Genomic DNA, 27,796 nt, shown 5'->3' with positions numbered 1-27,796 from the left:
TCAAAAGGGGACACCTTAAATGTCAATATTTAAAAATACAGACACTAAAGAAAATAAATAATTTCGATAATTTTATGCGTTCACATAGCCATATTATGGAAATACCAAAGCACGGGTGAGATACCTAGCCTTTATGAATCATTATGTATGCCTATGCCTATTAAGCAACACCAACAACATTATATTTTCCCCTTTTCTTCTTGAAAAAAAAAAACAAATAAAAAATTAAACAGAGTTCTCAAAGCAATTTGATAAAAATGCCAAGGTAAAATTATGCAACAATGCGTAGGCCTGCTGTTACATTAATAATTTCAACATTTCAACGCGTGTCTTCAGATTTTGGAAATACAACACAATTTAGATACTCATTGTTGCCTTTCTTTTGACTGCCATAGGCATCTGAAATGTACATGTATTTTTAAAAAAAATTTAATTTAACATATTTATGCATGGAATGGTTTTTTTTTTTCAGAAATATAAACACAGTATTGATATCGCATGAATAAAAAGAATTACATAAATGTAACGAAATGTCGAATTTAGTTAGATTATCAAACAATCACCAATCTAGTGAAACTGCACATTTTGAGATATTCCACAAAACTCCATTAGTTGGCAGTAAAGCAGCATATGTGATTAAACACAGAGGAAGACCAGTGTCAGCTGATTAGATGTGGTGTTTGTTCTGGACTTCTGTCTGAGTGCCGTTTATCGGCCCTTTCACCCGACAGGTGGCGATGACCCGGATCTATCGGTGACAAGTCGATCACACGAGCCGTCGGCTGGACGTTTCCACACTACCTGGGTTCAATGTAGGTGTGTGTGCGTGTGTGTGCGTGTGTGTGTGCGCTCTCTCTCAGGGTGGGGTATGACACACACAGCTTCCTCTGGTGTCACTGTACATCCGCAGAGGAGGGCTGACAGCCTGTTGCTATCATTTCAGAGGTAAAGAGTGTGTCCGGATTACAGAGATGGCTCTGCTAATGGAGCACCAGTTCAGACAGATGCCAGCTGACAGACAGGTGGAAACAAGACCGTTTCTGGAGGCTGTGTCATACCTTCCACCTTTCTTTGGTAAGTAAAGTTTTCACAGTGTGACACAGTTACAGACCATGTACAGGCACCAGATGATGTCAGTGGCTGCAGAGAGATGATGCATCTGCAGCTTGTTGTTATAGTTAAGTTGTCAGATGTACAGTTACAGTTACAGTATTGGGCAGACTGACGGCACTAACTGACTGATTTTGCCTTAGCTGGCTTATTCATGATTTAATACTTCTGACTGTTAAATTGGCTGAACATGCACACAAGTGCAGTATTTTATCTAACAGAAGTCCCCAGTAATACGTTTTTCCACCGTCATGCATCTTTCATGAGGGATTTGTTCAACTTTGATTAATAGAAGCAAAACTTGTTGTGAAGGAAATCTTTCACAACACTTCTATCAAACCTAATGAAATGATCTGGCTCTTTCCAAATGATAATCTTTTTTGGATCGTGTTTCTCTCCATCAAGCTGTCCACAATCCTTTAGCATGCATAATTTAATCCACTGGCCTGGATTTTAAGTTGTGAAAATTGATTAGTACGGTGTTGAGTTCCCCTTGCCCATTCACCGGCGGCATGGTGCACCAGGGCATCTTTGTGCGACTTCATTCTGTATTAATATGCCAAAGGTCCTCCATTGAATTTGCCATGTGAAACCCTTGAGAGGAATCAAGTCTGATGTCGATATTAAACTCTTTCCTCCTTGTCGCCATTGTTTTTCCTGACCTAGAAATTTCTTGGCCAACTTTCCTGCAAGCCATTAAAGTCCTGTATGCGCTCACACTGCATTCACACAGGTGTTTTGAATTAGTTTGCCTAATTGGACCTCTTTTTCAGGACTGAATGCATGGTCAATACTTCATGACTCCCATGTTAGTTTTCAAGGATTCAAGGAGGGTTTATTGTCACATGCAGCAAACCCTACAGTGAAACTGAGCTGAACCGACCCACCAACTGCACTGATAAAAAACAATTTAAACTTTAATACTCAATAAAAAATACACGAAAAGCACCAATATAGGAAACCACTACTAAAATCTTTAATTTAAAGAAAATATGTGTGTAAATTTGTGCAAATGTGTGCGCAAAATAGCCATCAGGAATTATTTCCCACACCAATATAGTGTGCAAACTATGAGTTTATAACCCGTATGGTTTATGGAAAGAAACTTTTTTCTCAGTTTGCATCTGCTTTTACAGCAGGACAATTCGTACTTTTAAGACTTTGTTCAAGTATATTGAGTGTAGTGACCTCGGTAAACTCCCAGCATCACTGTCCAACTTCAACCTGAGAAGAGGTCTAAATCAACCAGAATAATTAACACCTCTGTGGGTGTGCAGGTCCTTTAACAAGCCAAGTCTTGGACAAATTTCATTGTTTGTTAATACAAAAGTATTAAGGGACTTATTCTTGTCAGAAATTGATATATTTTTGTTTTATTTCAGTGTTTTGTTAAATTCAGTTTACTGATGAATTTCCGAAAGTTGTTGCACTGTTTGTTGTTTTGTTTTGTTTTGTTTTGTTACAAAAACATTGTGAAGAGACCAGACAATATAGGATAAGGATGTCTCAGAAACAAGATATCAGTGTTGCGGCGATGCATCAAATCATCACAATAGAGCGGATTTTGTCATGAGTAGTTTCCACTAACAGCTCAGGAGCTGAAAGCTGTCCGTTGTGTCAGTGGGTCACTCAGGAGCCGTGTGTGGTCGGGAGTCTAGATGTCTCATTGTTCACCGTCCCGTCACCAAATACTCAGGTCTTCCAGAAGCCTAATTAAAGGACACCTATTGATAATACTGTGATGATGAGTCAGACACCTATCAGTGATGAAAAAGACTCAAAACTTTCAACTAGAGAGGGCAAAAAAACATAGCTTTCAGCCTGCTGTCTAAGGAGTAATTCATCCACTAAAATCTACATTTCTATATCAATTACTCACGTAGTGTGAGAACGGTTTCCTCGCATGCCAACACAGTGAGCAAAGAATCCAAAAACAGCAAAAATCCAGATGAATTGAAGTCATAGGGGTCAACGTTTAACAACAGCAAAACTGCCATATCAAAACATCTGTTTACAAGCCCTCACACAACTTGTGCAGCATTAACCAAGTCTGTAAACAGAAGTTTTGATATAGTTTTGCCATTGTTAAACATGGTTCCCTTTTACTTAAATTCATCAAGAATTTTCTGTTTTTCAAACGTGTTGTTAAAGACAGAATCACCAAAGGGTCACTTTTTTACCAATATCTAGATATTGTGATCACTTTTGGAAGAATGTTTTCTGCATGTGGTAGTTTATTTACACCTGAAGGGAATCTGTAGCTACTGAAACTGGAATGTGCTTCAGTGGTGCCTTTAAAGATTTGCCTACATTACTGATAAGTTTAAATATTAACAATTTTTTTAATGTATTAAAAAATATGGAACAAAAAGCCATGCTTACAGAGCTGCAATCAACTTTTTACAATTACCGTTTTATCTTCTGTGTTTCTACAGGTTGGTGGTCACCATGAGAAACTTAACATTATTACATAATTTCTAAGGTTCTAAGATTCAACAGCTTTCGTTTACTTGTCCTATATGTAGGTTTTCACTGCAAATATTTCTCCTCAGACTGCCTGGGCTCTACTATTTTTGCTCCAATAAAGGCAGACATATCTGGTAACATCACCGTGAGTATGGTTTTCTTTAATGTGACCTGAGTTAAATCTATTGCTCTACTGTTACATTGATGAATAGAATTATTATACAATTAAATGCACTATTTTACCCTAATAGAAAATCAAGGCGGTTTACGAAACCAACCCAACGCGGTTCAAGACACTGCAGCAGATTTTGGAGGCAGAGAAGGAAATGCATGGGGCAGAATGGCCCAAAGTTGGAGCAACGCTGGCACTTATGTGGCTAAAAAGGTTTGAAAATTATACATTTCAGGTATTATAGATTATGTGGTTGCATGTGTTCATTCAATTTTGGTCTGCACCCATAATCACTGTGCATGTCTTCTTTATCAACAAGGGGTCTACGATTTATTCAAGTGTTCCTCCAGAGCCTGGTGGATGGTGAAAAGGACGACAGCAACCCAAACCTCATTCGAGTCAATGTCACCAAAGCCTATGAAATAGCCCTGAAAAAGTATCACGGCTGGTTCGTGCAACAGCTCTTCAAGGTGAGTGTAGAGTTTATATACATGTCTTTCAGATATACGACTTGGTGTGTGTTATTAGTGAAAAATTGTGCTGCTGAGCAGACAAATTGCACAGACTTGTGTATAAATTTGGCATTTGTATTTGCTCTTCTAGGCAGCTCTTTTCGCTGCTCCATATAAGACAGATTTCCTAAAGGCCCTCTCCAAGGGTCGGGATGTCAAGGAAGAGGAATGCTTGGAAAAAATTAGGAAATTCCTCATTAACTTCACTGCCACTGTTGATGCTATTTATGAGATGTACAATAAGCTGAATGCTGATCTTGATTACAAAGTGTGACTGCAGGATGCTCCTCTCTCCTCCAGTGATCCACTTAGTTTACAAAGTCATTTACATTCTGCAGTCTGCAGTCTACATCCTGACATGTCTCCCCTCAGGTCATCTGACAGCTCACAGTGGGAGTGTATTTATAATACTCTGTCGTTACACATCAGATATTTGTGCACTTTTTAATCAACTGTGTGCCTGTTCTGGCTTTTTCTGTACGCCTTTTCCTCACTGTTGTTTGACTCTGAGGCAAGTTTCCCAAAACAGCTGCTCTATTTGAAGAGTCATGTTTCTTTACTGGAGAAGCAACAGTATTGATAAATATGTGTGTGTGTGTGTGTGTGTGTGTGTGTGTGTGTGTATGTACATGATCATAAGATAATTATATCAAGACGAAAGTGCTACTCAAGAAATGTTTTCCAAACTAGGACTGTTACAAATGCTTCAAATCAGTAAGTGATGTTGACAGTTTTAATGAGCCATTTCCCTATCAACACTGTCAATCCCTGTCAATCTTTGCTGTAATCATTTGTACCTTTTAGTGATTTTTAAAGGTTTTAATGTCTTAAATTTGAAACAAGGGCTGCATTTACTAGGATTCATGCAAAAAATAATAATTAAAATAGAACCTAAAGTGCTATGACTTATCTTTTGAAGTAAAATGATCAAAACTGAAAGCACATAATTAACTGATTTAAAAACACTTAAGTCATACGTTTTCATCCTGCACAATGAACACGGTGTGTAGGTGTCCATGTCTTGTGGAAATTGGATATTAGTTTTTATTTTTTAATGATTAACTTTACTTAAGTTATCACACTGTCCTAGTTTTTTTTTTTTATTCCAAGTTTTACAAAGCATACAACACATGAAGAGAATATTTTTCTGGCATAAATTTTGAATATTGCACACCTGTTTGTGCCTTTAACTGAAACTAAGGAGCATCTAATTAATCATGTTAGCTTTTCTGCCTTTTGCCCTTTATATTTTTATACATGTCACTTTGTGTAACGCAGACAGGTTCATTAATGACAAAATGTTAATTATTACTGAAAGTGTGGTCTGCCTCTTTGATGTTATGCAGGACTTGAATGTGTATCTTAACTGTTCTACCAAAGCGATGCTTCTCTGTCCACTCTGCTCTCAGGTGCTTACATAAAACTGAAGGTGTATTTTCTGTAAATCTCTTCATCAAGGGGATTTAAAGTGTTGCATTATGACTTTTTTGCCTTCTATACACTTTTTAGGTAGAATTTCAGATGCTGTAGTAGATGTCAAATGTGATATTTTGACAGTGTAGTGACCTTGATTAAGGGTTGTGTTGGTGGCCTTTGGTTAGTCAGTACTGTTTTGAGTTTATGTGCTGAAATGCTCGTCTGATGTGTGCTAAAATTATGTTGCAGTGCGTGTATAGTGCAAAAAAACAAAAAAAAAAAAACCAATTATTCTATTTTCAATGTATGTAAACCATAATTTGCAATAAAAATATATGTACAATAATTAGGGCTGTCAAATAATTTTTAAATTCGTAATTCATTGCAGAATATCAATAGGTCATTGCTATCAATCGTGTTTTTAAATTATTTCATAATTTTGCATTACAAAACAGTATGAAGTCCATATTGACAAGGTAAAGCAACTCTTACCAGATTCTCCTGATTGGGAATCAAATGACAGCAAAGAAACTGCATGGGACTGGCATAAAATGGGCATGTCTATATTGAAGATATACATGGGTACAGAACCCATTTTCATTCAGATATCTTGAGGTCAGAGGTCAAAGAACCCCTGTGAAATGGCCACGCCTTTTTTCCATCACCCAAATATAGCCTAACTTTGGACCCTATGTTTAGCCCCCTTCCTGAGAAGCTTGCGTGATATGGTTGGTATCACTGGATTCATCAAGTCTTCTGTCATGCGATACCAGTATCATAAAACTCAGCCTGGTACAACCTCCTAAAGACAAAAAACATAGTATAGCATATCAACCAAAATAGCATAAAAAGTTATAATAGGCTAACTGGATATTTTTACAAAGAAGTAAGGGATCTTCATACTTCTTTCTCAAAGCCTCTGGGGTTAACCAAAGCACAGGTAGGAATGAGTTAATAATTTATGATGAAAAAGCTTTAAAAGTTATAAATAAACACAAGGAAATAAACTGTTTTAACAGGAGTACATTTTTCCTTTTGTGTATGCACTCTTTGTTGGCCTGACCACTCCTTACCCCCAGAGATTTATTAAACTGTGTTGATTCTGAATTGTTGAGAAACGGGTCAGTATGTATGAAACATTGCTTGCAGCAGACATGTTTATTCAGCAGGTCTATTGCAAAGGGTAAACTTGGATAGAAATTAAAGTCACCAATTCACTTCCATTTTTAACCTTTAAGCCTACACAAGATGACAATTGCGCAGATAAAACTGAACATCTACAGAACCGTGACAACTGGCTAAAATCATCTTCTGTCATGTGACATGATAGAAAGCTCCAGAACATCTACCTGGTGAGATTGTTTTGTCAACTTTGACTATGGATAGCTTCAATTTACATTATAGTAAATAAAGGGGAAAAGGATAGCAGCAATACTTACTGAGCAGGTGACCTGTCAGTGACACACAAGTCTCACATTAACTTCTCTTTTATCAATGGGGCAACTTTTTTTTTTTCAAATTACAGACACACTCATGAGATGAAACATCCTGGTCAAAGCATAATATCTTGTGATGATATGCAAACTGTGCAAACTTACCCAAATTTACAGTACTAAAGGGAGACTTCTCTCAGTTCTTGTTAAATGTGTCCTTGCTGCAGCCTGAGGTTGTGGTGGCAGCACCTAGCGGCCCTCACTGGTACTACAACTTACACTTCAGCTCCAGCTTTCAGGGTCGGCCGCTTCTCCGTCCCACCCAAAATCTGTGTGAAAGCATCCGTTGTTCTGTTGGACTTTACCGGCGGTCGGACCCACGAATCAGAGGGACACTGTGACTTAGTCAAAGCATTTTGTGTTAACTGGCAGGTTAAACCCGAGGAGGCAACAGAGGAGCGCGCAGCACGAGAGAGAAATTTAGTTTCAAACTGTGGAAAAAAGCTGAAGAAAAGTTTAGAAGAAGAAAGAAGAAACACGAAAAAAAGATAAGCAGAATTGAACAAGGTAAGTGACACCTCTCATGCTTATTCCTCATAAATGCTTTCGAAGACATCTCTCTCAAATGATTACATTTGACTAATTGGCGTGAGGAAGAAGTCGCTTTTTTAACTTACCTGTGTATTAGTTAAAAGTTAATTAAGACCAGGGTCGACTTTTAATGATTTCTCATGTGTCGCTACGATTAAACATTTTAGCATTGTTTTGTTTTGTGTCGTTAGTATTTCTGTTGTACTTAGAAAGAAAAATAACGAATTAATAACACCTAGAAATGTGTACATTAATGTTTTAATTAATGTTAACTTTATCTACACATTTGTGAGATTTTTTTTTACATCTATGGTATTGACATTTATTTTAATTTATATACTTTGCTTGATGTGACTTAAGATGATAACAAGGTATGGAGCACAAACATTAAAAAAAAAAAGATTCAAGGATATGGTATGGGCATTTGTTTCATTTATTTATTTATTTATTTTTAATGTGACCATGATTACATGGCATAAAGCAAGGTTATTTTTAATGTAGAATTTATTTATGTAAATTTTTATTTTATTATTATTTTTCTTACTTCCCAGAAGCCAGGCAACACCACCAGCCTCTCTTTCTCTGGATAATGTCACATCAGCAGTGACAGTAAGCAGGAAGTCCTCCATCTCTCAGGCTACATCAGAGTCACTTATATTCAGAAACTTTCACATGTTGATTACAACTTCCCAATAAGTGGTTAATGTTTAAACTCTGATTTGATTTTTTATTTTGTTTTATGACCCCAGTTTATCCCTCAGACAGATTAAATGCACAGTGGGTCTTCTCTGTCATCAAACACTTCCTCCTAACAACTTAATCCTCTGCTCTTAGTCTGTTCTAATAGTTTATCAAGGGAAGCCTCTTTTTGTTTCCCCGTCTTTTTACTATCAAATGCCCATTGAGGCGTAAAGGCATGATAATCCCAGTGTGTCAGACAGGGTTGTGAGTCATGCGTCCCCCTCAGTGGGACCTCAGCTCCCCTGTTTGTGTTGCTCCTTTGCAGCGGAGTCTGGCTTGGATAGGTTGTCAATGTCATGAACAAACTCAGGAAAGCGTGTAATCTGAAGGGAAGCTGCAGGGGGAGCATATGAAGATGTCATGATGTACAAACATTAGTGATTGCATGCTGTAGCAGGGAAGTGTGTGTTTGTGTGTACAGAAAAGCAGCAGCTGTAATGAGTAAATGTGTCCAGTGTTACACAGACAGGTGGTGTGATTCCATCTGCAAGAGGAAGTATGTCCCTCTGACCAATGAGAGGCTGCCTTTTCAGACATGTTATTGGTGTTGGCATCGGTCACTACCTACTTTTTCCATATATACCAGCCCTGAACGACAGAGGTCTTTTTATATCACTCAGGACCTACAGATTTGTTTTTGTCTGTGCTTCTGTGTCAGTTGATGGTGACTCTTTTTTGTTTCTACAGGACGCCCACATGCTTCAGCATCATTTCCAGTTTCCCCTGAAGAGGAATTTGGCACACCATTGTGATAAAAGGGATGAATGAGGTACTGAGGGGTTAAATGCCCAATGCATACTTTAAAATCTACTTTAAACTTCAAGTAGGAATTGGTAATTGTAGTCCTAATATGAAGTATTATTAGTAAAATTGTTTAATTATTTTGTCCACTTTGCTCTTTTCATAGTGACGAGGTCTGTGGTACAAAAAAAGTCTTTGTCACGTTGTTTTTTCCTGTAGTGTTTTTGAAAATCTATAATCTTTAGAAAACTATATAATAACATTAACTCTGAGTTTAAAAAACAGACAGATGTCAAGTTTAGTTTTACATTTCCTGAGATTGCTGCACTTCAGTATGCCTCGTGGCCTGTTGGTGATTACTGGTGAACTGGAAATTGATCAGGACCTCCATCATTAAGGACGTCCAAATTCTCTTATTGCTGCTTGAATAAGCAAGAAAAATGTACAACTGAGGAAAGAAAGGATGCAAATTATATAAACGAGATGCACCTATTCAGAGCTGAAGTAAACCCTAAATGCTGTAGATGACAAGTGTTTTAAGCTGACAGTTTCAAATATTTACGAAGTGGAACATTCCTCCTTCATTTTATCATTGATTTCTGATTGATACAGATAACAGATAAAAAGTTCCCTGAAGTTTTACATTTTTTTGATACCTTATTCAGTCTTTTTTGTTTTAATACGAAATACAGTCCTGCCATAGGTTTCACACCATATCATACTGAAGATATGCTGCAGTAAACCAGCAAAACAGAGAGGAAGAAGACTATCAACTAGAAAACATATCTGGGTTCGTAGTTGCATACTAACATACAGCTTGAACTGACGGATGAGTAAACTGAATTTTCATTTATCAGTGCAATTCAGTCTTAAACCTGAGGGGCAGTAATGTGCCAGAGTAGTGTTTAGCCTGACAAAAAGCTTTAGAAGAGGAAGAGGATCTGTTTTGATTTGGAGCAGAGCCACCTCAGACTTTAATAATACCATTTGTGTGGTGTCACTCTGTTGTGTTGTGACGGGTAGGTCTAATTATCTTTTAATCTAAATGATAAACAGAAATGTAAGACACCACAACATTAGTAATTAAAGTAGGTATGGGTGGTGGAGACAAAAATGGTAATTTAAAGCTTTGCTGACGTGCATGCCTGCATCAACACTCTTACTGCATAAGTCAGGGCCCCACTTGGGCCACCCCAGTAAAAAAAAGTCTGGACATGCCACTGAGTGGTGCATTTCAACTGCACAGTATGCAGATTTGTGTCTTTTAGAAATTCCTGGATGTTGAATTTCTGAGTATGAGACGTGAGCTTACTGGACATACAAACGGCCCCACCAAGACTGCGCAACAAACTGCAGTTGCAGACATTTTGAGCCAGGCTAAAAGCTGTTAAAGTTACTTTTTTTCAGGTGAGAAAGTAACTATTTACCCAGCATGTGGTTAGTGTTTCCAAATAACACCTTGTTGCAAGGATTTCAGAGTTGTGGGAGTGCTGGCCGGTTGTCAGATACAGTCATATGAAACAATCACATGACGGACTGCTTGAGCTTACTTCAGTGTGAACAGTGTGTTGGTAATGACATCCTTAATCTGACATGTAGTCGGCAGTGTGCAGTACACACAGATTAGATACAGAGTAGGCAGTAAGTTAGTGATTCTGAACACAGCCCATGACCATAAAATATTTTGAAAATCATCTTTGCAAATGTTTTATGAGAAAGGAAGTATGTTGTGTGTTTATTGTAAAACTCAACAGAGCACATTTTAGACTTCTTTTTTCAGGACTTTCATGACTACCTAAAGGCCATGCAGCTAATTGAGAACATTTTGTTTCTTCCAGGGCCGTTCTGCTCTCTTCAGAAGGTGCCACCTTGCCTTGTCCAAGACTGACACCCTCGGCTCTGCTCCTGCCAGAGATGCTCTCTCTGTGGACGCAGGTGACGGCGGGGCCGCTCAGCCTGAGAGCGATGCAGCGTTCACCGTGTCTGAGTTCTCGCAACTGTTTGAGAATGAGGATGGCTCACCGTCAACTCAGGACACAAGTCAGGATTCAGCCCTGGAGCTGGTTCAACCTGGACAGCCCACGGACAGCAGACAGAACCTGCGGATGAAGTTCCAGGGTGCTTTCAAGAAGGGCATCTCCACACCTATGGACCTACTGGAATCCACCATATATGAGTCAAATGTGGTTCCAGGCCCCAAGAAAGCACCCATGGACTCGCTGTTTGACTATGGTACCTACAGGAACACCAGCAACCAGAAGCGACGCAGGAAGAAGCTCCCAAGAGGGTGAGATATTGCCTCACTGTCTTTAAACTACAATTTGTGTGTGTTTTAAAAGGTTTAATAATTGTTTGGTCCGTCAGACTTTTTAGCTCAGGGGTTTACTTTCCTGTCAGCAGTGAATCCAGTACTGGATTTTTTCCAGGTACAAAAGGGCTGGTTTGGAAAATTGTTGTCATAAAAATTAAAACCGCCTACAACTGCAGAGGTGTGCCACATCAGGAAATGTGTGCGCACACACACACACACACACACACACACACACACACACACACACACACACACACACACACACACACACACTCATTCAGCCCATTCACTGATCTAACAGAGAGCATGTTGTTGGTCCTTCCACAGCCGTTGAGGTAATATTTAGGCTGCTCTACCTGCCCCACTCACACAGAGGTCTATTTACTGGAGCACTCGAGGGTGTGGATGACTGCTTAAAAGATGGTTTGTGCATCAAACACCCTTTGAATTCTTAATTTCTATCAATGCAATGTAAGAAGAATCCATGGACTCAGAGGGAACTCCGCTGGCATCAGTTTGCATCGCACAGTGAATGTGTGACATCATGTCATGTTTTTGTGTCTCCTTAGTAAAACTGAGATGTCCTGTGATGACGGTCAAAGCTCAGACCCACCAAAAGTAATGAAAATATTCAACCGCTCTCTGCTCTTCGACTGCGTGTCACGTGCAGACCCCGAGGCTCTCGATGGCCTGTTGGAGTACCTTCAAAGTCACGAAAAGAGGTTAACCGATGAAGAGTTCAAAGGTGAAAACTTCAGTTGTAGGCTGTCACATGCATCAGACAACAAGAGAACAAAATGGGTTTGTTTTTGAATAGAGGTGCCATTTTTGTGATGTAGATGATGCAGATTTATTTTCCAGTCTCTTACACTGTTTCTGTCAAATGTATCGCTCTTGAATGTCAGCTCTGCCTTTGCTCTGAAGCAGAAACTCAGGTTTATCTAGTGGCAGTTTCACCTTTGGTCTTTTGTATTCCCCTGCTTCTCTCTCTCGCTGCTGTTTTTGGATCAGAGGATGTGAGAGGGAAAAGGTGGAGTTGAGTCTTTGTCCTGCTGGAGGCAGGCCTAAGGAAAGCTTCCTGTGTGTGTCTAAGAAGTTTTTTCAGGCTTATAACGAGGAGCAGAGAGAAGTAACAGCAAACTGTCATCTCCCTCAGAGAGTTAAACAGGGCTTTACAGTGTTTTTTTCTTTCTTTCAGAAACTAAGACTAAAAATAGTGAAGAGCTTTCTTGACCTCTGTCTTTCACAGTTTGATCTTATGAACCCTACTTAATTATTTGCATGTGGAAATTCCCAAAACTCTGTCTATCTTCTCAAGCTGTGCACTCATTCTACATTTAGAGGAACACACATGAGTGGTCACATTTTATATGAGATAAGACCCCCAACCAGGGTTTCCTCTGCCCAAGGGAAGTTTGTAAGGGTGTGTGTGTAAAGATTGTGGAGTAGTACAATGAATTAAAGTTGAATGAAAGTGAGATTTGATTTAAATGACACGTATCATCATTTTGAGTTAGCTAAAACAAGTGCAAATGCAACCTAAGCAACCTTAAAATTCCCAATCTAATTGTATAAAAATATTCTTACAATATCCACCTTTGAAAATGAAATTAAAATAAATTCATAGGAATACATTCAGAAGATGATGGGTAGTGTTGATGAAGGTGTTATACTAAAAACATTCTTGTTTTTAAATTTAATTTCTCTTGCAGAGCCATCCACGGGTAAGACATGTCTGCCTAAAGCCCTGTTGAACCTTTATGGTGGGCAGAACGACACCATCCCACTGCTGGTGGAGATAGCAGAGAAGACCGGAAACCTCAGAGAGTTCATAAATACGCCCTTCAGGGATGTCTACTACAGAGGTATGGACATAACCCAAAGATCATTACATGCAGTTCCATAAAGGTCATTTATAATTCAAAAGGAGTTGCTGAAAGAAATAAGTAATTTGAATTTTGCAGTTTCATACAAGACGGTGATCCTGTTATCTAAGGTGTCAGAGACAGTTTTTTGAGAGCTACTCTGTCTTTCCTGGCTGGTGGTTGAGGCCCTGTTATGGGCAAAGGGCTGTATTTACATTATCTATGTGCACAGTGACCATTTACAGCTCTGTAAAGGAGAGGATCCAGGCCTCATTTGTTTAGGTTGTAGTCAAAGTCTTTTCACCTTATAACACAAAATGTGTTGTGGCTCTTCATTGTTCTATGATTTGCCATACTTTTTACAAGTATGGTAGACAGTTTGTAGTGAAAAAAGGGTCTTTTTTTCATGCAGGAAGCGTGACATTTACATGGCAACATAAAAACTTTTAAAGGCTCAGTTTCTATGGATTTTGACCTCAGAGAAACAACCTGCACATAAATGTAGCCCTAACCCCTTGTGGCCTTTATTCCATTTTTTATGACCTCGACCCTTAGGCTCATAATTGGGCATCAGTTTGTCAAAAAAAAAAAAAAAAGAATCCTGTAAAAATGGCAAGGGTTGACTCTTGTGTTAAGTGTGCTTTTTTTGTGCACAAAATGCCTATCAGCGCCTCATTTTAGTAATTAGCTCTTAAAAAACACATTATTTCAGCTGATATTTATTCAGTTTAACATAAAGCAGCACTGGGGAACAGTAACAATAGTCAAAATGTTCATGTAATATTATGTTTTTCTGCTTTGCCAGGTCAGACGGCACTCCACATTGCTATAGAGCGCCGCTGTAAGCAGTATGTGAAGCTGCTGGTGGAGAAGGGAGCTGATGTCTACGCCCAGGCGAGGGGACGCTTCTTCCAGCCCAGAGACGAGGGGGGCTACTTCTACTTTGGTAATGACCTTTGTCAGCACATAAATCTAGTGTGGAAACAAAAGAGTTCATTGTGCCTCTGAATTTCCTATTTCAGCAAACCTTTAGCTCAGACATTAGGTGATAAAATAGTGTAGGCGGACGGTCACAGGAAGACTTCTGGGAAATCTGTTACTGTATTTTCAGCCTCATGTGGTAATTATATAGTGGTGTGTCTGTGGTTTCTATGATTTCACTGGTCACTTTTTCAGTTTCCATTCAGGCTCTGGGTGCTTATTCTGTCTTTTACAGCACAGAGTTGACATCAAAGTTTCGCAATGAGTACATCAGCAGCTGCCAAGATAACATAGTTAACGCACAGTACATGTTCCTGGCAAAGAAACCTCCGTTGCCATGGAGAAATGAAGTGACATAAGACCCCACCCTTTTTTCTTTTAAACGTGGCAAGTTTGAGCTGAATAGTCAGGATACTGCTGTGGTCCAGAGGTGACGTCCACCTCACGGCCAAATGTTTTTTGAAGTATCGGATGAGAAACCGTTATTAGTGGTGCTCCACAAACACATGAAAAGGCAAACATTATGTCATATGTTTAAGAGGTTGTCCAGTGAAAGGTGTCTGTGTTCTGCAGTTTAGAAAACATCCTGTGCTGACCCTCCTCTGGGCAGGACCTCGCTGACCTGTAAGGGACTGTTGGTTGTTTATGAGAGGGGAGGCGGTGATGCAAAATGGGGAAGGCACTTCAAATATTTTTTTCAACACTGAGGAGCGAGTTATGTTTTAGAATTACACGGTTGTATTTTTTATATATTTTAAATACCCTAGGAACCTCAAAAATCGCAAGTGAGTTTGAAAAGTATGTTGTCTTTATAAATCTCCAAAATCACACCACTTATCATAGCCAGACACAGTGAAATATAGTTATTCATGGTGGAGGGAGGGTCATGCATTTTCTTCCAGTCATTCAGGGAAGCTCAAGGAAAAATGTTTATAGCTCTAGGGAGGGTCATCTTATTAAAAAAAGGAAACCTCAGAAAACCCCAGCCAACCCCCTACTCTGTGTAAAGTACAGTCCCTAAGAGAGAAAAAATAAATCACAGCCTGTAAACTAAACTCAACACTGCCCTCTGTGTGGCATAAAAGGAAACAACCCCCTACATCACACTATGTGGTACCCAGAAAAAATGTTTTCATTTATCACAGTTTGTTCTTTCAGCCATCTGATGATAATTAAAGCAGATATAATTGATTTTAATGTGACTCTCCATAAAAAGGAAAGGTAGCTTCTTATGGACCCTGTTTATTTTTTACCCAACCCAATTTTAAGAATTATTTTATTGCATTCATGTGTTATATTTCTCACTCATCACAGAGGAGATGATTTCTATTTGCACTTAGCACGGTTGTCATTCCCAAATCCCAGCGTGTCCGCGCACAGTGTGAGTAATTTGCTGCGGAGCTTTGCAGTGAGGTGAACAGGAACCTGGCAGGGCTGATGGCTAATGGGATTTAGACTCACGCTAACACTCTGCATGCACCCGTGCAAATCCATGAAGAGGAGCGTTTCTATGTGAGGTGACAAAGTAATCTGTCACCCATGGCAACGGCTCATTTTCAGCAGCTGCTTTTGGCACTCTGGCCCCATTGCGCCCCTCCTTCAAACAACTGCTAATTGTGCTGTTTTCATAGCAGGGATTTAAGTCAAATCTTTGATCCATGTTTAGTATGCTTTGCAAAAACATACAGACGCCAGCTACAGTTCTTAATTAACCCTCCTGTTGATTTGCTTATTTTTAATCTGAAATACAGTTGCTTTAATCCCCTTTGAATTCACCATGAACTGAGTGCTTTCTCTCTCTCTCTCTCTCTCTCTCTCTCCCTCTCTATCTGTGACTAGGTGAGCTGCCTCTCTCACTGGCTGCATGCACTAACCAGCCTGACATAGTGCACTACCTGACTGAGAATCATCACAAGAAGGCTGACCTGCGTCGCCAGGATTCACGTGGAAACACGGTGCTACACGCCTTAGTGCACATTGCAGACAACACCAAAGACAACACACGTTTCCTCACAAAGATGTACGACCTGCTGCTAATCAAGAGCGCCAAGCTCTACCCAGACTGCAGCCTGGAGTCAGTGTTGAACAACGATGGCATGTCACCCCTCATGATGGCCGCCAAGCTGGGCAAGATCGGGGTAGGGACAATGATGCAACAGTGTGTCAAACAGCATCACTGTGCTAAAAAGTTTTTCGTTATCACATTTCTACAGGCCATTATATTCTTAAGTCAAAGGTCAATAGGTCAGCTTCTCTATATTCCCTTTAGGTTTTTCAGCACATTATCCGACGTGAGATCAAGGATGAGGAAGCTCGTCATCTGTCACGCAAGTTTAAGGACTGGGCGTATGGGCCAGTGTACTCCTCCCTCTATGATCTGTCGTCACTGGACACATGTGGAGAGGAACCGTCTGTGCTGGAAATCCTGGTGTACAACAGCCGCAATGAGGTGAATAACAACATGTTGCTCAAGTTTTTGTTTTCATTCCAACTATAATGAATAACAGCATAAACAAAGTATTGCTTCTATCAATATGAAAGTATTAACAGCAATAAAACACCAGTCATTGTGTGTGTGAATATCAGGATTTATTTATTTTATTCTGTATTTATTGCATTAAATCAGTGTTACATTTCTGGTTCTGTTGGCAGAACCGCCATGAGATGCTGGCAGTGGAGCCCATCAATGAGCTGCTGAGGGCCAAATGGCAGAAGTTTGCTGCCGTCACCTTTTACATCAGTGTGGTTTCCTACCTCATCACCATGATCATCTTCACCCTTGTGGCTTATTACCACCCAACACACGGAACGGTAGGTTAGACTGCATAGGAACAAATTAATGCTTTATAATGTAAAATTGTTGAATGTGCCCATGCAGCACTGAATATCCAAGACACCTCATGAACATACTTTGAACATAACAGGTACATAAATCTTTGCTTATTTAGTGTGTATGTTCTGGGTTTTTTAATATAGAAGTGCTATCTAATCATTTTATATATATTTATAATATATACCATATCACATATAAATTTGCTTCAAGGGACTTTACAATCTGTATATGACACCCTCTCGCCTAAGACCCTCATTTCAGACAGAAGAAAAACTCCATCTAAAAATGCTTTAATGAAGAAAAATAGAAGAAACCTCAGGAAGAGCAACTGAGGCTGGATTCCTCTCAGTGGACAGACAGAAGTGCAATAGATGTCAGTATAACCAACATAATTAAATTACAGTATAGGCAATTCATATGGAAAATTTATTCGTATATTGTAAACATTTGCAATGTGCTGTCCATCAAATGACTTAATATTGTTTGTACATGAAATTATAATGAATCATACACCAGAGAGGATTTTTCTCAACAATTTTGACGCAGCATTTACCATTTATTGCTTTGTATTAAAGGAATAATTAAATAAAAAATTTGGGCGACCTGCTCTCTTTCCAAAGGGTGGGTGTGAAGATTGATAGCACTTTTATATCCATATTGCTGGGGGAATGTTTTTAATGCCATTTTGGACAACATACTATGATTACTTATTGATGTTATTTCATTCAATGTACTGCACTGTGACTTTTTATTATATTTTGGATGACATACTTAACTATGATTTTTTTATGCTATTTTGGATGACATACTATACCATGACAGTTTGATGTTATTTTGGACAACATAAGACGCTATTTTATGCTGTTTTGGACGACACTATTCTCTGAGCTACTCATGCTATTTTGAACGACGTACTATACTTTAAATTTTTCATGTTACTTTGGATGACATAATATAACTGTTTAATGCTATTTTGGACGGCACTATACTATGAGTTTTTCATGCAACTTTAGACAACTTATTATGAATTATTCATGCTATTTTGGAGGACATACTATACTATGGCTTTTTTATGCTATTTTAAAACAGCATTCAAAAGTCATGGAATAGTGTTTCGCTTAAAATAGTATTCAAAAGTCATTGCATTGTATAGTATCCAAAATACATTGATAACACTGATATGGAAGAGTCAAGTTTTGCGTTCAAAACAAACAAACATTATAATGTACAAACAATTAACTACAGAGGTCCTGGGATGTGTCCCCTGGTTTTAAAATGAAACCTATGGCCTTTGTCATATCTATATACTAAATATGAAGCTACAGCCTATTTGCTTGGTTAACTTAGTTTGACATAAACTCACTGTTCTGTGATATTAACTGATGTATCTCTATATGGTATTATCATTTCACAAGGTTTTTAAGGTTCAAAGAGATGTATACATTGTGTTTTATTGCTAAAACATTCAGAATATGTTAATTTATAAGTCTTCCTTACTTTCAGCCTCCGTACCCTTATACAACATCCTCTGACTACCTTCGTATGGCAGGAGAGATTGTCACCTTGGCATCAGGAATCTTCTTCTTCCTCACCAATGTGAGAAAACACACTCTGACGCCTCTCTGTGGTTTGGTCATTGGCTGCTCACTGCTGTCTCAGTGTCTTGTGTCAAAGCTGTTCACAGTGTTGTTGTCATTGTGAAAATGTCTCTCCTGCTCTTTGCAGATTAAGGACCTCTTCATGAAGAAGTGCCCTGGGGTGAAGTCTTTATTTATTGATGGGTCCTTTCAACTGCTGTAGTAAGTCGCCATCCTTCGCCCACCTCTTTGTGACCTTTGCCATAGCTTTTGCTGACTTTTACTGGAGGCAAATTTTGCCCCCTCTTAATTTAGTCATATAATTAATATCTCAGCCTTCTCCCAGGCGTGTTTTATAGTTTGCATCTTTAATTAAAACCATGACCCAAACAAAGAGCAGAAGATCTGGAGCGCCCCTCTCAACCACGCTGATTTAAATCATTAGCAACATGTCTGTGTTGTCTAAATTCCTATAAAAATGTCAAATGCCAGTAATCACATCTACCTGCTTTCAAGTTTTTCTTCAGTATCACAGACTTTAGAATTGGACCCCCTTCATTGACAAACGTCCTCTCTGTCCTCTCTAGCTTCATCTACTCTGTGCTGATTGTAGTCACAGCTGCTCTCTACCTGTCTGGCATTAAGGCCTATGTGTCTGTGATGGTGTTTGCACTTGTCCTGGGCTGGATGAATACTCTTTACTTCACCAGAGGCCTGAAGCTCACTGGCACCTACAGCATCATGATACAAAAGGTTAGCTAATGGAGAAAATGAACTTGTGAAAATGAATTAACCTTAAATATCACCATCCACATGTCTGAACACACTTATATTTTTGGTTCATAGATTCTTTTCAAAGACCTTTTCAGATTTCTGCTGGTGTACGTGCTCTTCATGATTGGATATGCATCAGGTAAGCTTATGGTCACCAAACTTTGTGTCAGCATTGCCTTAAAAGTTTCAGATTTTGGAAAACAGGCAATATCAATAACACTCATATTTTCACAAAAATAATGAATAAGCACATTTCCCAAAATGTTGAACTTTACCTCTAAGTGCTCACAGTCACATAAATGAACCTCTTCTGTTTCCACCCCACAGCCCTGGTATCCCTGCTGACAGTGTGTCCTCCACCGGGCACAGAGTGCGACGGGGAATGCCCCTCCTACCCCGACTGCAGGGACCCAGACACCTTTAGTGCCTTCCTACTAGACCTTTTTAAGCTGACTATTGGGATGGGAGAACTGGACATGATCCACAGTGCACAGTACCCTGCAGTCTTCCTCATCCTGTTGGTTACCTACATCATCCTCACATTTGTGCTGCTGCTGAACATGTTGATTGCTTTGATGGGGGAGACAGTTGGACAGGTGTCCAAGGAGAGCAAGAAGATCTGGAAGCTTCAGGTGAGTTTGGAGTAACTGTGATGAGTGGTGTTAATGAAATATGATCTCATGCTTCAAAGAGTCAGTTCTCCCAAATTATGAAAACACAGTTCATCTCATTAACTCTTCTGGTTTCTAGCCATGCAGATAGTTTTGATTTATTTTTGGCTGCTTTTGGGATATTCATCTCTGAGATTTCTGCATCCACTCCAACTAGTAAGAAGTGAAAAGAAACTTTGATGGTGGTGCTTTCAGTTCTGAAAAATTTTAATGCAGCCATGTTAGCGGCTCTGTGAGGCCGTAATTAGGCTCCCTTTGAGATGAGCTATATGACAACATCAGCATGCTAGAAAAAAAAGTCTAGCAGCACGCACATCCAAAAGTGGCTAAATACTAGGTGCTGGACAGAACAAAAATAGATACAAAAATACAAAAATAGAGTGTGCACACTCACTCCACGTGTGACTATCCAGACTGTCTGAAGAAGGGCTTGGGCCCGAAATGTTCATAAATGTTCATGGAGCATCATCCAGTGTGCAGACTCTATTTTTTTGTATTTTAACATCAGCATGCTTACCAAGGAACAGCACCAGCCCACAACTTTGGGTCGGTTACATGATGCCGTAGGGTCCAAAATGACTTTTCCTCAATGACTTGCATTGGGAAAGAGACATCTGTAAATCAGTTTATTTGTCTTTTTTTTTTTTTGTTTAAGGTGCATAAACTTCTCAGTACAAATACTTAATCAACCCTTATTAAATACTTAATTAACCCTTATTTCATATCTTAAAAGTTTTAAAATCCACTAATAGCCTAAACCGGGGGTATTTATTATAGGGATCCTGGTTTGGAGGCAGGGTAAAAGGAAATCCTAGTGCGCCTGCTCTGTTTGCCCCAAAAATGTGGAATGTTTCGGTAATTTTATACCCTGTAGTATAACTTTGCTGTACTATACCCAGTCCTCTTTATACATCAAAGCATGTTGCCAATGTGCTGACATTAGCAAGTCTTATATTTACTGTCTTGAAATTCTCAGTACCTCGTGGTCCCTCCTTGACCACGCCCAGGTTATAAACATCCGGGTCGGGCCGTGTCACTTCCTGTTTTCACTGCTCTAATCTGGCTCGGCGTGGCAAACAGACTCAACAGGGTTGCTGCCGTATGCAAACAGCGTTCTCCAAACACACCTACTTTTTTACTGGTGTCCAGCGGTGAGTCATATCTGCATGTTTCTTAAAGTTTCTCGCCAGTTCGCTAGCTTAGCGCCTAGCGCTTAGCATCGTACAGTGTGCGTGCAATTGCTAATGAATCCCGCTAGCTTAGCGGTTAGCATTGAAATGTGTATGTTTACATCCTTTTGAGTCCCGCTAGCTTAGCGCGTAGCATTAAAATGTATAAGTTTACTTGTTACTGTTAGCTTAGCGGTTAGCATTGAAATGTGTATGTTTACATCCTATTGAGTCCCGCTAGCTTAGCGCGTAGCATTAAAATGTATAGGTTTACTTATTACTGCGTCCCGCTAGCTTAGCGGATAGCATCGTACTATTTTGTATGAGATAAAGCTACTGCTAACTTTAGCTGCCACTGTTTATTTTGCATTGTATAATGTTTCATGTTGGTTAGCAGCTGTTAGCCTAGCAGTTAACTTCTAGGTTGACAATGCATTGAGTGACTAGCCACTGTTTGCTGCACATTAGGCAATATTGCCACTCAGTTTGGATATTACCAATTTTATTCAAACTGTGAATGAGTATATTTTGAGTTATTTCACTGTAACCTGAGTAAATACACATTTTGATGTTGGTCGTAATTTAAAGGTGCCTTTGCTTTTGATGAACATGATCATGATATTTTTAACATGTTGTTGTACAACAAGAACTGAGATATTGATTGATTATTATTTCTCATGACCTTTTAGGTCAGGTTTTTTTGGATGGACTGATGCTGAGTTATCCACCCAACATCGGAGTCCCCTCCTCCCACAAAGTGTGGTAGGAACACGTACTCTGGAACCTGAAGGAACTGAACTAAACTTGAATGAACTGAAAAAGAAATAAAAAAACAGAAGCAAACCATCCGTACTGGAATCAATGAACTGAAATCAAAGGCCTGTGTTTAATTTTGTTTGTATTTATGTTGATTTATGTTGTGAGAATTTATAATATATATATTATTTGAACTTACCTTGCCTCCTGTCTCTGTATTCATACACATTGGGCTCTCAACTACATACCTATTATCTTCTGTGTGGTCTTAGTTCAATTAAGCTTAGCCTACTTCTCTACAGTATGTATTGCCCACTAAAGAATGATAGGAATATCTTTAGTTTTTATTTTCTCTGTATCTGGACATAAACCAAAGAAATAATGGACAAATTAAAATTTTGAGAATATGATAGTGCTCATGAAAGGTCAAGGGATCACTAAGGTGATTCATCCTAAGGAACACATAAATCACCCATTTTCATGGCAATCCATTCAACAGTTAAGGTATTTCTGCTTGAAGCTCAAATGTTGACCTCATGTTGGCACTAAAAAAAGAGAATTCAGGGGACCACAAGGTACCATGGATATCTGTATGAAAGTTCATGGCAGTCCATCCAGCAGTTGTTCAATGGTTTTTATTTCAGAGGTTTGTTTGCTTGGAGCACAGCATTTTCCACTTCAACTTTACTTCTGTTGAAGTATAATTTAAAAAAAAACAAGTTTGCATGACCGTTTACCACAAGATGGGAGTAAGAAAATGTGTTTTTGTTATTTGAGTGGCTTGAATACTCTAAACATAATGTATACTCACAGTGGGCAACAACAATCTTGGACATCGAACGCTCTTTCCCAGTCTGCCTTCGCAAGTCATTTCGAGCTGGGGAGATGGTGACTGTGGGGAAGAACTGGGATGGCACACCTGACCGACGCTGGTGCTTCAGGTACATGACCAGTAATCATAGTCACTCTGCAGCACCAATGCCATTTCAAAAAAAAAAAAAACTGTCAATCCCAATGGTATCTTGTTATATTAGGGTGGATGAGGTGAACTGGTGCCACTGGAATCAGAACCTGGCGATAATCAACGAGGATCCAGGCAAGAATGAGACCTGCCAAGCCAACGGGTTGCAGCAGAGCGTCAGAGCCTTGCGGAGAGGTGAGGTTCTCACTGTGCTCTCATGAATAAATACATCAACAAATAAGTGCATATTCATGTGGAGCACATACTAATGTATTCATGCAGATTAAAAAAAAAATCATTCTGTCCCCCTCTAGACCGCTGGTCCACAGTGGTTCCACGGGTGGTGGAGTTAAGTAAGGGTCCGCGGCCTCGTGATCTGGTGGTAGAGATGGAGCCGCTGACGCCCAGGTAATGCCTGCAGAAGACTTGTGCTGTTCTTTAAATAGGAGACAGCAGAGAGCCATCAGCACCAGTGAGATTACTCTGCAGGGGACAATTTGGCCAGTAAGTGTACTAATTTACACACATTTCATGTGCCTTTTGTTCAAAGAGTACAGTAAATATTACAGTAAGACTGTCAGTGTAGTAAGACAGAGTGAGCATACAGAGACACTGGATGTGCGATGTCTTAGAGTCACTGGTCTGGAAAAATACAAAATAGATTCAAAAACCTGACAGAAAAAAGTTACTGCTCATGTTTTTCTTATTTTTTATAACTTGTCACAGAAGCGTAGAGTAATTATTATGAAAATGTACTGTACCTCTGCATTTCACACATCAGTGGCTGATCACTCAGGGATTTAAGAGAGTCAAAATATTTCAGCGTTTCCCGTCTCATTATAGTTTTACAAAAAACAGAATCATGGGTTTTTCTAATAGTAGCATTATTACTGTATAATTGCATTAGCAGTGTAAACAAAAGCTTTGTTAGAAATGCCATCTACAGATATAATCATCATGGACGATATTTATTCATTATGTGGTAAATATTCATAGGCCAGAAGATAATTTTGCTTTGTTTGCTTGCTATATATTTAAGAGGTCCCTATATATGTCATGACGATTGTATTGTATGTGCTATTTTGAATATGTAGTGTCCATGCAATGTATAGAAACCAGATGTATGTATTTTCTAAAGCATATTTTCTCCATTTTCCATACCGTATTAATCAAATAGTTTCAAAACTATTAAAGTCTCAGGCTTGGACTGCCTGCTCTGTTGGCGCAGCTTTCATTTGAACTGAAACAATGCACTATGCCAATTTCTGATGTGTGCATTATTATATGAACACAATGACATTGTTCTGAACAAGATGGGCATGATGAGCAGGTTATAGTTATCAAGCAAATATGCAAATGCAAGACAATAGCCTTCCGTGTTATGGTTTGTCTTTGAATTTCCATAGTTATTGTTCCTTTGCAGCTGGGGTATTTGCATAATCAACTCTCAGGCCTTGCCATTATGTGCCTCCCCCCTATTTGCTGCAGTGTTTTCTTTGCAATTGGCTCATTGCCCTATAGAGCATCTTGTTTATGCACAACTACTGTATGTATACATGTATGTGAGTTATTGTACAACATGACATAGTACGACTTAGAGCAGATTGGATATACAATTCATCTTCACTAACTGATTGCTGTTGAAGGTCACAGGTCATTTTTCACTATGTTTACATTGCTTTTATAAAGAGACATGTCTATGCATTTTTACATTTTGTTTGTACATTGCTGCACAGAACAATAAACACTGAATTTATTTTGTGAACCATTCATGAGTCTGTTCCCCGTTCCTGCATAAAATTATGAGAGGTTTTTCTTCTGAATATGTTTTGCAATCAGTACTTAAATGATTGAATTATTTTATCCTAGGATATTTATTACTAATCAGCATAAGCCAGAAATGGAAAAAAAATACAGGAGCTTTTTGAACAGACACAAGTATCCCATATGAATATTTATTATATTTATGGGGGATGGTAAAATGATAAAATATCCATCCATCCATCTATTGTCATCCGTTTATCCGAGGCCAGGTCGAGGGGGCAGCAGACTGAGCGAAGAACTCGACACGTTCCTATCCCCAGCAATGCTTTACAGCTCCTACTGGGTGACCCCCAGGCGTTCCCAGGCCAGACCGGATATGTAATCCCTTCAGCATGTTCAGGGTCTGCCATGGGGCCTTCTACCAATGGGACGTGCCCGAAATGCCTCTAACTGGAGGCGCCCAAGAGGCATCCTTAATCAGATGCCTGAACCACCTTAACTGGCCCCTTTCAACGTGAAGTAGCAGCGGCTCTACTCAAAACACCCTCCAGATGTCTGAACTCCTCACCTTAACTCTAAGGCTGAGCCTAGCCACGCTCAAGAGGAAACTTATTTTGGCCGCTTGTACCAGCGATCTCATTCTTCTGGACACTACTGAGAGCTCCTGACCATAGGTGAGATGGAATGATAAATCGAAAGCTTTGCTTTTGGCTCAGCTCCCTCTTCACCATGATGGTGTGATGCAACTCTTGCATCACTTCTGAAGCCGTGTCCAACCATCTGTCCATCTCATGCTCCATTCTATCCTCACTTGTGATCAAGACCCAGAGATACTTGACCTCCTTCGCTTGGGGTGGTAACTACTTCCCCACCGAGAGGGGGCAATCCACTGTTTTCCAGCAGAGATCGATGGCCACAGATTTGGATGTGATGACTTTCATCCCGACCACTTCACACTCGGCTGCAAACCACCTCAATGCATGCTGAAGGTCACGGTGTGATGATGCCAACAGAACCACATCATACGCAAAGAGCAGAGCTGCAACTCAGAGGTCCCCAAACTGGACCCCTTCCTCTCCCTGACTGTGCCTTGAGATCCTGTCCATAAACATCACAGAATCTGTGACAAGGGACAACCCTGGCAGAGACCAACACCAACTGGGGATGAGTTTGACTTTATGCTGAGTATGCGGACACAGCTCTCACTTTGGTCTTACAGGGACAGGATGGATCATGGCAGCAACCCTGGAGCCCTATATTCCCTATTTACTCCCCACAGCACTCCTCAAGGGATGCGGTCCTAGGCCTTCTCTAAGTCTACAAAGCGTATGTAGACCTTATGGGCAAACTCCCACGACTCCTCCAGCAGCCTTGCAGCGGTAAAGAGCTGGTCTGCTGGTCCACTGTTCCACGGCCAGGACGGTACCCGCATTGTTCCTCTTGAATCCGAGCTTCGACAATCAGTCAGAGCCTCCTTTCCAGCACCCTGGAAAAGACTTTCCTAGGTAAGCTAAGCGTTAGCTTACCTGGTAATTGTAATACCCAATAATTGGAGCACACCCACTAGTCCCCTTTTTTAAAAATAGGAACCACCACCCCCGGGCTTCCGCTCCACTGTGCCTGACCTCCACGTGTCACTGAACAGGCATGTCCTCCCCTGGTGTCAATGGCTCCCACATGCATGATGACCTGTTCGATTCCAGGGTGGTTTAAAAGTTCCTTGGAGAGAAGTGCAGTTATATCACTGACCTCAGCTTTTGGATAGCTGCATGTGATGATCCTCTCATTGTTTACAGCACTTAGCACTGTCTCCCACAAGCAGGAAATCTCTCCCCTTCACCTCTGGCACAGGTTGTTTGTCCTTAAGTGCCTTGTGCTTCTTCTCCTGTATGCCACTGCTCATTTCACGTTTCTCTTTGTGAATCTGAACATTTTTTATTCCCTGCTTCTCATTTATAAAATGGCTCTCTGGCTCGTTCACACTTAGTTCAGACAGTGGTTGATATTTGTTTCTTATCTGTATGCCTGACAATGCTGTGCGTCTTTCTGTGTTACCAGTATTTGTTGACTGTTCTGTTTTGGCTTAGTACCAAGTGTATGCCATGCGGCAGTGGTATCAGTCTGTTCGGGTGCTGCTTTAACAAGTTTTGGGAAAGACACTGTATCATCCAGGTTTAGCATGTTGAAGAAACTGTCCACAAGTCAAAATTGTAAATGTTGAAAAAATTCATGATAGTGTGTCAAAAAACACCATTCTATAGCACACTGTTTCTCAAATGGGGGTACGTGTACCCCTTGGGGTACTTGGAGGTACTATAGGGGGTACGTGAGATTTAAAAAAAAAAAAAAGTATTTTAAAAAATAGCAATAATGAATAACTTTATTCTTACAGAAAAGACCATGATGAAACAGCATTCTTGGGATGTGGGTACCTCACCTGGTATGCAGTCACCGCCCCTGGAGAGGGGCTGGACTCTCGCTTTTTCTGGAGTTGCCCAGGGTGAGAGGCGCCGGGCGGATGGGGGCATACTCATGAGCCCCCGACTGAGCGCCACTGTGTTGGAGTTCACCCCAGGGAATGAGAGGGTCGCTGACTGTTGTGTGTGTGCGTATGCACCCAAGATCAGTTCAGAGTACCGGCCTTCTTGGAGTCTCCAGGCGGTGCCCTGGAAAGGTTGCTGACTTGGGACTCCATAGTTCCTCTGGGGGACCTCAACGCTCACGTGGGCAATGATGCAGAAACCTGCAGGTGTGTGACTGGGAGGAACGTCGTGCCCGAATGGTGTTTTGTTATTGGACTTCTGTGCCAGCCATGGATTGTCTATAACAAACAACATGTTCCAACATTGGGATGTTCATAAGTGTACCTGGTACCAGAGCTCCCTAGGCCAAAGATCAATGATCGATTTTGTGGTCGTATCATCTGATTTACAGCCGTATGTCTTGGACACT

At 40.0% G+C, this 27,796-nt stretch overlaps 2 protein-coding genes across 4 annotated transcripts; both read left to right on the top strand.

The window, feature by feature from the left end:
* The first annotated feature begins 669 nt into the window (after positions 1-669).
* Positions 670-5,970, top strand: gltpa (glycolipid transfer protein a). Of its 2 annotated transcripts, none has more exons than XM_042488436.1 (6): positions 670-812; positions 944-1,074; positions 3,663-3,721; positions 3,828-3,961; positions 4,068-4,218; positions 4,352-5,970. In XM_042488436.1, the coding sequence occupies exons 2-6, from the start codon at positions 972-974 to the stop codon at positions 4,532-4,534; spliced, it is 630 nt and encodes a 209-aa protein (XP_042344370.1). In that variant the 5' UTR covers positions 670-812; positions 944-971; the 3' UTR covers positions 4,535-5,970. The 2 variants fall into 2 exon arrangements, with proteins under 2 accessions (XP_042344370.1, XP_042344371.1); XM_042488437.1 differs by having other exon boundaries at positions 670-816.
* A 1,478-nt stretch (positions 5,971-7,448) lies between these two features.
* On the top strand, positions 7,449-24,822 carry trpv4 (transient receptor potential cation channel, subfamily V, member 4). 2 transcript variants are annotated; one of them, XM_042488739.1, is made up of 17 exons: positions 7,449-7,676; positions 9,129-9,210; positions 11,021-11,469; positions 12,063-12,238; positions 13,206-13,358; positions 14,164-14,304; positions 16,179-16,477; positions 16,609-16,788; positions 16,992-17,150; positions 18,676-18,768; positions 18,898-18,971; positions 19,337-19,502; positions 19,596-19,662; positions 19,851-20,155; positions 22,933-23,060; positions 23,154-23,275; positions 23,395-24,822. In XM_042488739.1, exons 2-17 carry the CDS (start codon positions 9,202-9,204, stop codon positions 23,490-23,492), a joined length of 2,619 nt encoding a protein of 872 aa, XP_042344673.1. In that variant the 5' UTR covers positions 7,449-7,676; positions 9,129-9,201; the 3' UTR covers positions 23,493-24,822. The 2 variants fall into 2 exon arrangements, 1 of the variants encoding a protein (XP_042344673.1); XR_006105930.1 differs by lacking the exons at positions 22,933-23,060; positions 23,154-23,275; positions 23,395-24,822 and adding exons at positions 21,171-21,345; positions 22,053-22,317.
* The last annotated feature ends 2,974 nt before the right edge of the window (positions 24,823-27,796 follow it).

Source organism: Plectropomus leopardus, chromosome 6, assembly GCF_008729295.1.
Source record: "Plectropomus leopardus isolate mb chromosome 6, YSFRI_Pleo_2.0, whole genome shotgun sequence".
Lineage (NCBI taxonomy): Eukaryota > Metazoa > Chordata > Actinopteri > Perciformes > Serranidae > Plectropomus > Plectropomus leopardus.
Note: the sequence above shows the minus strand (reverse complement) of the source record. Positions and strands in the feature narration are given on the sequence as shown.

What these genes read in the sequence shown, in the direction of transcription:
- gltpa (XM_042488436.1), top strand. Translation starts at nt 972, where the DNA reads ATGGCTCTGCTAATGGAGCACCAGTTCAGACAGATGCCAGCTGACAGA. An exon ending in ATACCTTCCACCTTTCTTTG is followed by an intron (nt 1,075 to 3,662) that starts GTAAGTAAAGTT and finishes ATTTCTCCTCAG; the next exon opens with ACTGCCTGGGCTCTACTATT. An exon ending in TCGTGCAACAGCTCTTCAAG is followed by an intron (nt 4,219 to 4,351) that starts GTGAGTGTAGAG and finishes TTGCTCTTCTAG; the next exon opens with GCAGCTCTTTTCGCTGCTCC.
- trpv4 (XM_042488739.1), top strand. An exon ending in TCTTCTTCTTCCTCACCAAT is followed by an intron (nt 18,769 to 18,897) that starts GTGAGAAAACAC and finishes TGCTCTTTGCAG; the next exon opens with ATTAAGGACCTCTTCATGAA. An exon ending in AGAAGATCTGGAAGCTTCAG is followed by an intron (nt 20,156 to 22,932) that starts GTGAGTTTGGAG and finishes GTATACTCACAG; the next exon opens with TGGGCAACAACAATCTTGGA.